At 41.8% G+C, this 11,287-nt stretch overlaps 1 protein-coding gene across 1 annotated transcript; it reads right to left on the minus strand.

The window, feature by feature from the left end:
- Positions 1–2: 2 nt before the first annotated feature.
- On the minus strand, positions 3–8,374 carry LOC101923828 (cytochrome P450 2K6-like). Its single transcript, XM_055810138.1, has 9 exons — positions 7,991–8,374; positions 6,035–6,197; positions 5,323–5,472; positions 4,870–5,030; positions 3,870–4,043; positions 3,162–3,303; positions 2,265–2,449; positions 1,921–2,062; positions 3–243 (listed from the first exon to the last, which is right to left on the minus strand). Exons 1-9 carry the CDS (start codon positions 8,174–8,176, stop codon positions 56–58), a joined length of 1,491 nt encoding a protein of 496 aa, XP_055666113.1. The 5' UTR covers positions 8,177–8,374; the 3' UTR covers positions 3–55.
- Between the last annotated feature and the right edge of the window lie 2,913 nt (positions 8,375–11,287).

Genomic DNA, 11,287 nt, shown 5'->3' on the forward strand with positions numbered 1-11,287 from the left:
TATCAAGAAAAAGTAATTTAAACATTTTTGAAACTAATTGATGCTGATTATAGCTCTAGGGACGTGTTACAGCACACATTTTATAGGGTTTGGGAGTGATGTTAAATGAAATAGCAGGGCTGAGGTCCAGGTCTGAGATGGAAACTCCAGGGGGAGGGTGGAAGGTGAACCTCTGCAGGAGGCTGGTGAAGAAAAGGAAGAGCTCCATTTTGGCAAGAGTCTCACCGGCACATATCCTCCGCCCTGGAACGAAATGCAGAACAGCCATAAGAGAGTCATTGGGAGCTGTTTCTTCAATATTTGGAAGAAATGAAAACCTCTGAGCAGCATTTATTCTGAGGAAGATCAGCAGGAATCTAGAACACTTGAAATGTCATATTCTAGCTATGAATGAACCTGGTGATTTTTTTCTTTTCCTTTGTCTCAATGCTTGCATGTTGGGAGAAATGTATGGAAATGCAATCTGAACTCCTTAATGCCAATTTTGAATAAAATTTGTATTTGCCTTCATATTCAGATTTTTCCTCCACTTGGTTCAATTTTTGGATCCCAGACCAAATTTGGCTGGTTGGTCTAGATTTTGGCTCTATTAATCTAGTCACAGGCAGTTTGTTATGTTAAAATGTGTCAGGAAAGACCGTGGAGACTCGCAAAGGCTGGCTAGAGTGGGACTCAGGAGGAAGGTGCTGGAGATATCTACAGAGACCCTAACATAAGCCTTTCTTCAAAAACACTGCATATATAAATTTTTCTCAGCCCTGGTCAAATTCAGCAGCTTGTAAACTGCTTTAATCAGAGCATGATGATTCAAGGCCAGAACTAATAAAAACCTGAACTAAGACTTGCCTTTACCTTCCCTGTATAACAGAAAATGGAAAATTAAGAGCTATTGCATGGCTGTGCTATGAAATAAACCCTCTAGGGAATGCCCAGACCCGACACTCCCTGGATGTGCTTTCAGCCAGGACACCTACACTTGCATCTGAAAAAGAAGGTGTGTGGATTGGAACTATCATAAATCCTTCTATGAATAAAAAGTAAATATTTACTATATGTTGGGTGGCGAGCATGACAAGAAAAAGCCGCATTCAAATATCATGCAGAGTTAAAAATACACAAATAGGGTCTATAAAAAATGCAGAGTGTTGTGAATATGATAGACAAATTAGCCAGAAACTGACATATAGGAACTTAACGGAGCAATGACAAAGCCTGCAAAGCAGGAGGAATGTTGGAGAAGTAGCAGTCATCGTAGGGGTCCCAGTCTCCCATGGTTTGGGAAATGGTGCAGGTGTAGAAGCTTAGGTGAATGTCACGCTCTGTGGAAGCCTCAAAAGACAACCCCTTTCTGTCCTTTGATTTTACACAGAATTTATGGTTTTATATAAGGCAACTCCTCTTTATTGGCGCAGTGTATGAAGTCTTGATCCCAGCTAATATTATCTGTGACTGTTTAAAAGGGATGTGCAAAACCAAAACTTGTTTTTTCCCGGGGAAGACGCAGAAGCCACCTTTCCTGCATACTTTGTGTGCAGCTGGGTATGGTGAGAGCCAGAGACAAAGAAACCCAGGCTGTGGAGCAGTTGTGGGCTACAGATTATAATGCAGAAATGTGTTATCTAACCCATCATGGAATTTGCTGAAAACCTCCCTCATATTTAAGGAGGTGCTACAATTTTTCATATATAGTAGTTGAATACTGAGAAATCCATAACACCCAAAGGCTAGAGGAATCACAGGACAGTTGTGAGCACTCTTACCAGAGGTATGCCCTGAGACATCTCTGAAATATGGGTTGCGAAATGATCCCATGAAAACAACAGTGTGAAGGCCAGTAACAAACAAAAGCCAACACTGGTACAAGTAGCTGTTGTCTAAGATTTCTACTTGCAAGGGGAGTAAATTGAAAAGAGAAGGCACCTGCTGAAAAAGGCATGAAAGCATTTTTCTTCACAAATTTTCCATTGATGTCAAGAAAGTGCTCAGGATAGAACATGTCTGGTTTCTCCCACTGTGATTTGTCTTGCAGGACAGAGGTCAGTAAGGGGATGATGTAGGTTCCCTGCAAAATACAAAAGGGGAATTAATTTGTAGGAAAATACTGTGGTGGCAGTAATGGCAATAAGACTTCAAGATTTTCAGCCTGGAGAAAAAGATTGTTCTAACTGCTGTGATGTGACTTCATTAGGCAGTTCATGTTTATCACATTAACGAGGTTTGAGAAAGGAGAAATGCGCAAAGAAACAATCCCGTAGCCACCTTACCTTGGGAATGAAATAGCCTTTGAGAGTGACGTCTGCAGCAGTCTCATGAGGTAAATCCAATGGCAGGATATTAGCGAACCTCTGAATTTCATGGATGACCGCATCTGTGTATGGCATCTGAGTTTGATGCTCGATCCTTGGCGGTTTTGACCCTATCACTTGCTCTATCTCTTCTTGGACCTTTCCTGAGGGAAGAAGCAAGTATAAGTAAGATAAAGGACTCATGCATCCCTGAAACTTATTGTGCTTTACTGATCTAATTTATAAAAGACCTGGAGTGAAAACCATAAATTCCCCCCCAAACCTTTTTCCTTTCAGGAGTCATAGGAGGTGGACAGAACTGCAGAGTTTGATTATTTCTTTAACAGTTAGAAACCTAAAGATTTGTATTTTTCTGCCCTCTCTTCTGCCCAAAGTTTCTTGCTCTGACCAAGAGGTGTCTCAAAAACCCGACTTGACTCCTAACAACCCTGTACCATAGACTGGAATGGAGATGTCAGACAAAGAGCAATTCCCTGAATCTTCTCAGCTACTGAAAGCCTTGGTACAGTCCATTTAACATCTGCACAGGCCTTTGGTTTATTAACAGCCTGTTTCTGAGGGAAGCCTGGACCAATTTCATTGGCCAACACAGGACAGCTCTCTTCTTTTTAATTGATGAGATTTTACTGACCAAAAGACCTGGCCCACACAAACTCTGTTTATAATCTACTGGTAGGCTAACTAGCGTGCCCCTTACTGGATCTGAACCACAGGGCACAGTGATTCCTGGACAATAATTAGCTGGAAATCTTAGCTTTTCGTACCTTAGTGTATTAACTGACATGTTGAGCCTCCAGGTTTCCATTTAGTTCCTAATGCACTGAGTGTAAAGGCATATGTCATAAAACCACTTACTCTGAACTTCAGGATACTTTAGCATCAGCAGGAAGCTCCAGTTTAGCGTGGTGGAAATTGTTTCAATACCAGCAGTAAACAAATTGCTCACCAAGCTTAGCAAGTTGTCATTATGGAAATACTGATTGGTAGTGGATTTCTCCTGAAAGAAGTGGATAAAAGGATGAAAACTTAAAGCTTTCCATGTGGAAATGCAATTTACATAGCTAAACATTTATGAAGAAACAAATACTATATTTTAAATGTGAAAGACAAAGAACAGCTTTGGGCTTGTACTTTGAGAAGAGTGTTGACAGGTTTTGTTTTGCTGAGCTCTGCCTTTACTGGTTTCTCTGTGAAGAAGGTAACCCAGGTGTATCAGAGACCCCAAACCAGGACAGCAGTAAAGCCCCAGTAGTACTTTTGTTCTGTAATGCATTCTGGTTTTGAAAGAGCCACAAGGGGTGGAACAACAGAGGGTGCAGGTAAAAAGATGCAGCCTCTGTAAATGTATTGATACAGTCTGAACAAACCCTTAAATAAGGGTAACATTTTGCTGATTAAAAGGTGTTGGAACTGCAACACAGTGAAAGATTAGTTCAACTCTACCAGTTTGTTGTATGTGTTCTGTCAAATATAGATTCCCTAAAGAAATATGGACTGAAAGGAAATGGTAAATGCCTTCATATAACCATAAAAGTTGGAATAAATGAGAACAGATTCAATTACCTCCTGCTGTTTAACCAGGAAAGCATCAATAAAACTTCTTTGATCATTTTTGTCCAGGTTTTTGAGATGTTCTATGAAAGTGTTTTGTACATAAGCATGCAATTCATCTCTGTTTCGAAGGAGAGTCTTGTTAGCTCTTAGGAGGAATCCAAGGTAAGGGAAGATATTGTAAATCTACAAGAGTGAAAGATGTTAGAATTTACCAGCCAGAGGTCTGAAAACACTCTAGAAACACATTAATAATATTGTGCCCATTTTGCAAATACAAAGATAAAGACTTAACATTAATGTTTTGTTCTTTAGAACAAGAAAAAGTGACTGGATGAATTCATGGTAGAAAATCCAAGGACCACTGAATACGTGGAAAACTCCCAGCTCCAAATTACTCATTTGCAGGTGTAGTGTACAATGTCAAATGTCAGACACCTGCAAGTTGCCACACGGAGATGGAAATGTTGGCCAGCAAATTTTGTAGCTTTAGCCAGCTCTTCTGCTAACTTTTTTCTTCTGTCTCAAAGCCTAAAGGAACAGAAGTGAATCTGGTGTCTGTTATTACATGCAAGTATCAGAGAGTATTTATTACTCATTGAGATATTTCAGGGCTCCTCATACAGGCAGACCATATACTCTATAGCTTCTCCCTGCCCTGTTTTCTGAGAGTGTACTGGTTTGCCTGGTCACTTTATGCATGTGAACCATGTTTTTGGGGGAATACTGGTCTTGCTGTTCATGCACTACACGATCCGACCTTTTCAGTCCAGATTTAGTACTTTTCAGACTACAGCTTAAGTATGTTTTTGAGAGACTGAGGGTTTGACTGTTGGCTTCAAGATTCCCAGACTCTCTCTCAAGCTTCTTTTTTTTCCCCAGGAAGTGTTTGTAAACCTGTTATGTCTCAGAGTCTTGGATTTTTTTGCTTAATAGAAACAACTGACTACCAGCATTACTATGTTCCTATGGCATGCAGTGGAACAGCAACAGAATATTTTTTTGTCATTACCGTAACCAAAGGCTTCCCAGCAAGCCTCATGTTTTCATTGATCAAATTCAGAAGTCTCACAAATCTGGAGTCTTTGTAGTCAAATCGGTTTCCAAGTAATATCGACACAATTATGTTAGCAACTGCCGCATTAATTATTTTACTAGCTTCAAAGGGTTTTCCTATACAGTGAACAAAAGAATGTATTACATTGTGGCAAGAGATGTAATTTGTAAATGTAAATGTAATACTAATTATTACTATTTATTTGTTATGATCGATTGCTATTGTTGGTTATCATTCAATGCTAGAATACCACGCCAAGACACAAAAATGCCAGAGGAGCCCAATTCATCAAATTGATTCAGCCTGAAGTAAATGTCTTAAAAAGGTCTGAACTTGAGAGGAATACTGTCAAGCCTCTGGGCACTTGTTCAGAACCTTAGAAGTTTGAAGAATGAATCATCTACCCACCTTTTTGTGACTCAATGGTATCTGCCAGGTACCCGTACTCCTCCACAATGCGGTCCTCAATGGCCTTTTTTCCCATTCCAAAGTTTCGTAAAGTTGTGAGAGTAAATCTTCGCATCACCTTCCAGTTATCACCATGAGCAAAAACAATCCCTGACACAAAGAGAACATTTCAAGGTGGCAGAAAATTTTAAATAACTAATCTGCAGACATATAATGTAGATATTTAGTAGTAGTCACTTTTAAAACAAGCTAAATTACCTCCTGGCTGAGGAAAGAAACAACTTTCCCTTAAATATTTTCAAGCCTCAACAATAGGTTTATTGCACAAAAAAGGGAGGATAAACTATTTAAAAGGTTTTTGATCAAATCTTCAGAAGAACATATATCCTGAGAGACACTTGTCACTGAAAGAAAGAGGGTGTTGGAAATTCAGGTTTAAACTGCTGATATTCTGGAATTGGAACTGAACTGAGATCTTATATATCTGATGATTGCAGGAGAAACCTGACTAGGCACAAATGTCTTTAAAATTTAGGTAGCATCTTAACATGTCATGAATAAATACACTAAAGTCAACAAAATTGCTCTCAATTTCCAGTGCCATTTATATGGTCTTTGATCTAAAGCCATGTGCCAGCTTCTGCTCCATCTGTACGAAAAAACCCTTTTTTTGAATAAATCAGGATGGGAAGGAAAAATAAAACCAACTTACCATTTCCTTTGGTCAAATCTTCAAAGATTGGAATTTTGGGTCTCTCTGCAAATGCATCTGCCTTGTTTATGAGAGCTTCCTTCACCGCCTCATACCCAGAAATCACTACTATTTTCCTTTGCCCCATCTGAACACTGAAGACCGGACCATATATTTTTGACAGCTGTCAGAAGAAGATAACAGTGATTTACAGCTTTTACAGCTGAAGAAATTCACCACCCTTTCAGTGATGCTTATTGTCCTGTCTGATCTCTAAGTTACTAAAATGTTAAATGATTTCCTAAGCACAGTGAAAGAGAATTGATTTAAATAATGTGAATGTGCCAGCCATTATGATGGCTGATGACTAAATGGCACAGTCAGGAGTGGAGTCATGTTGTGTTAAACAGAGCAGAAATGGTAACAGCCGAAACCCCACGTCAGTCAAGGATTGTGCTGACAGCTCTGTCTTCCCTCTAGAACCCCTGTAAATTCAAACTTTGACTCATGTGTGCACACTGATCTCGTTCTTAATGTGCTGCTTCTGTTTGCAGGATAAATCTGTTCAAACCTTTATTACTATTATTGTATAAAAAACCCATGTTTTTTTCTGCACAAGGTCTAGCATTAGGTAAATTCTCACTTTTTATACATGACTACATCCACCATGAATCTGTCTGAGACACAACGTTTAGCCTAAGCTGGTACCTTTTTAACTTGTACACACAGATTTATTTTCATGTAACTCAACGTTCCTGATTCTCTTGACAATAGGAGGATTTTTTCCTGACTGCACTTATTTTCCAGTGTGTTTGCCCAGAGGAACAGAAGACAGCTATTTAGCATTGGTATGCAAAATGTTCAGCAACTGGTAAGCAAGTCCAGCCAACTATATGACATAACACAGCAGCAGTGACACGTGTCTGAATTCGGAGTAGCTCCTTCGATGGTGATACAGGCTGCTGTAGCTGTGGCAGAATATAATTGCTTCTGTTCTCCAGTAAAGATTTTCCAGTGCTTGCAATGGTGATGCTCGGGATGAGCATATGGTCTCCAGTTGCATTGATACATTATGTATGTGTCAATATCATACCTTGAGCTAAGCTCAAGTCAGAGAACAAACCTCCTCCATTAGATTCACTGAATTACAGCAGAGACATGTTGGTTCTGCTGGCCTGAAAAGAGATGGAGCTTGCTTTTGCCGCCAAGCTTAGGTTGCTTTGTATAGCTATAGAGATTTTCTGGATACTGCATCTGATCTTTTTTTTTTTTTGATTTGTGGATGTAACATACATACTGATGTGTAGGTGCAAATACCCCTTTTAAAATTGTCAGCAAGGAGGACGTGTAATTTCAATGTCTACATAGAAAGAACTCTAAGAAAGGAGCAGGTTCATAGAAGTCTTCTGGCTCAAAATCAGGAAAGTCCTACAATAAACTAGGAAAGAAAGCACTAGAAAAAAGCCTTGCAAGATTTATTACTTTGTTTTGCTTAGATCTTTGCTGCATTTTCTGGCAACTGTTGGCCCTGAATATAAAGGATATATAGTTATCTCAGCTTTTGGGGAAGAAAGGAGGAAAGGGACATGAGAAGGGCTGCTGAATTGGTGAAGGCAGGAAGCCACAACCCCAGGCACATCAATCACTGGCAGGTGGAGGGAGTCAGACCACATGTCAAAATCACTCCTTATTCAGTTACCTTTTCCTCAAAATGACCACAAAAATAAAGTGAGCACTTGTTATTAATTTGAGTTTAAGGCTGAAACCTAGACGCGTGAAGCTGAATGGAGCAAGTATTACAGTAAAGAACAAATCTTGCTACATTCAAAGTCTTCTGCTCAAATAACCGTCTCCTGTCCTTCGCTAAGGATCATCTGTGGATGCAACACGTACAATAGTAAAAACTCTCTGACATCTTGGACTATGGGGCTTGGTGATATGTGCAATTATGGTACCAACAGAAAAAATAATGACTACCTGTAGGTAAGTCCTGTAGGGTCTCTTCAAATCAAACAAGTGCAGATTTCCAATTATAGGTAATGCTCTTGGTCCTGGGGGAAAATTCTTTCTCCGGTGGTTGTTCCAGAAACCTCCCATTTTCAAAACTGACAGAAAAATTAGGATGAGCACTAAACCAATGGAAGTGTAGCTGCTCCAGCCCATGTCTATTCAGCCAAGTATTTGCTGCAGAAGAGAAAAGGGAAAGCGTGGACTCTAGATCTCAGTCCTTGCAAAAATTTCCCGTGAAATTTGTGTGCTTGCTAATGAATCCTCAGTACGGTACAGAGGCAGGTAAATGTTTCCTAGCCAAGCATGTGTGACTGGGTGAGTGTGTACCTCACTGTCCAAGTGTGAAAGTCCAAGAACATGGAGAACCACAGGTCATCAGCCTGGTGCTTGCTATTAAAGTCATACATTCTGCATGCTCTTCAGGTTACTGATTAGCTATATTTTCGTCATTAGCACAGGCACAGCCTTGATATGCTGGGAACAGAAATCAGAATGCCGATGCCCAAGTGATTAGTGCACAAAGGTTTCTTGTTTTTTAAAGCACTTAGGAACTGGTATAACTTTGCTTCCATTGAATTCATTAGGAATTTCAAATCACAGAATCACAGAATGGTTGAGGTTGGAAAGGACCTCTGAAAGTCATCTAGTCCAACGCCCTTGCTCAAGCAGGGCCACTGAGAGACAGCTGCCCTGGACTATGTCCAGCTATTGACTGCCTCCAAGGAAGGACACTCCACAACATCTCTCGGCAAGCTGCGCCAGTGCTCGGTCACTCTGACTGTAAGAAAGTGTTTCCTGATGTTCAGAAGGAACCTCCTGCGTTTCAGTTTGTGCCCATTGCCTCTTGTCCTGTCACTGGATACCACTGAAAAGAGCTTGGCTAAGTCTTCTGCATACCCTTCCTCCAGGTGTTTATACATACTGATAGGATCTCCCTGAGCCTTCTCTCCACTAGACTAAACAGTCCCCGATCTTTCAGTGTTTCCTCATATAATAGGTGCTCCAATCCCTTCAGCAACTTTGTGGTCCTTTGCCGGACTCTCTCCAGTATGTCCATATCTCTTTTGTACCTGGGAGCCCAGAACCAGACACAGCACTCCAGGTGTGGCCTCATGAGCACTGAGTAGAGGGGAAGGATCACCTCCCTCGATCAACACTCCTCCTAATGCAGTCCAGGATACCAACAGCCTTCTTTGCAGCAACGGCATGCTGTTGCCTTATGTTCAACGTGGTGTCCACCAGGATACCCAGGTCTTTTCCTGTCAAACTGCTGAGTGGGTGGCCCCTAGCATGTACTGGTGCCTGAGGCTGTTCCTCCCCAGGTGCAGGACTTTTCACTTCTCCTTGTTGAACTTCATGAGTCCCTGTCAGCCCATTTCTCCAGCCTACTGAAGTACTTCTAGATAGTGACACAATGGCACAACCTTCTTCTGTGTCAGCCACCCCTCCCAGTTTGGTGCCATCAGCAAACTTGCCCTATCATCTAGATTATTAATGAAGACTGGACCCAGTATTGACCCCTGAGGCACCCTGTTAGTTGCTGGCCTGCAAATGGACTTCATACCACTGATCACTACTGGCTTTTGAGCAAGTTTTCAGCCCATCTTATTGTCTGCTTATCCAGCCCACACATTAACAACTTGTCTATGAGGATCTCATGGAAGATAGTATCAAAAGCTTTACTGAAGTCTTAAGAAGACTTCTTGTGACTAAGCTTGTTCTTTTGACTAAAAAGCTACAGCAAAGGTGTATGAGAAAGAAATGAAGAGGCCTAAAAGGTGTCACAGAACTGGTTTGCTTAGCTCCTGCTGGAGCACTGTAGAGGAATTGTAGAAGAATTATAGAGGAATGAAGCTGGGTTAATTAGCATTGATAACATACAGCTGTGGGCTGGCTTCAGGGGTGGTGGGCTGGCTGATGTAGATAAGGTGCAGCTGTGGCTGTTTCCTGCTAAGTAGTTAAATAGCTCTAAGGGGCATGGAAGAGGAGCACTGTGTGAAGAGGGACCTGTAAGAAGCAAAGGGAGGGGAGAGAGCACCTCAGATGTAGGAGAGGCCTTGGGAGAAGAAGGGTGCCTGGGTGAGGAGAGGCTGGCTGGAAGAGGAGCCTAGAGAAGAAAGAATCCGGATGCAGCAGAGGCAAGAAGCAGGGTGGAAGAGGCTGAAGAAATAGCACGAACAGTGGATGAACTTTTGAAACCTTGTGGGGGGTTGGTGGTTGTGCCAGGGCAAGGCACAGGAACTGCTTATTGAAGTTAACCTGGTAGGTGATGGTAAAAGCCTTGTTGCAGCTGGCTAGTTTGGGTAGTGCTGTGACAGAGCATAGCACTGGTTGTCTGTTTCAGGCAAGGGTGCATCCCCAGAAGCCTTCTGGGTGTGAGAGAAGATATTTCCAGCTTTGAATACTACTGGCAACAGTTTGATTTGAAATAGAGAAGGACTTTTAATTTTTCTATACTCTCTTGTTATCAGTAATGCGCAATTATTCCATAGTAAACTAAATTAATTTTAACTTCCAGACAGCATATGACGGCGTTGAATCATCTAAGAGTCCTCTATACATCTGTGCTGCAAATCTGCTTTGGGTGAACATCTTCGTTTCCTTGCCTCAGGTTGAGCTGTTCAGTTATATTTCCATGTGTGTGTGCATTTAGGGCACTGGTGGGGGATAAATTGTGTAATGGACCATTTTCCTCAGGCAGTTTGGATGTAGCTGTGCTGGATGTGTGGAATGCAGAAACACAAGGGCTTTTGCCTATGTGTGTAGATCAGTGGAGTACCTTCTGAGGTCTGGCCCTGGCCTCTTTCATAGAGGGGAACAGGCAGAGGTGTAGGGAAGGGCGGGATGAAATAGACTTTTCTATCTCCCTTGTGTGATTCATCCTCACAATGACTTCCCTTCCAAGGAATGGCTGGAAGTGCGGACTGCTGCCTGCCGTAACGGTGGGAAAGACACCTCCAGCTGTAAGCAAAGATGTGCTTGGGATAAAAATCCCTGCTTGATCCAGAAGTACCAAACGTCCCACATAGGACTAGAGGCACAGTTTTTTCACTTGCATGTTTCAGTGAAAGGAGATAACTAAGACAAGCCCCAGGAGTGTGGCACTACACAGGCCTCATGAATCACTGGAGAGAAGGTGATCCCGGTGGAAGGAAAGAGGTCCAGGTCTGAGATAGGACCTCCAGAGAGAGGGTGGAAGGTGAACCTCTGTAGGAGGGTGGTGGAGAAGAGGAAGAGCTCCATTTTGGCAGGAGTCTGTCCAGC

This window comes from Falco peregrinus, chromosome 7 (genome assembly GCF_023634155.1).
Source record: "Falco peregrinus isolate bFalPer1 chromosome 7, bFalPer1.pri, whole genome shotgun sequence".
NCBI lineage: Eukaryota > Metazoa > Chordata > Aves > Falconiformes > Falconidae > Falco > Falco peregrinus.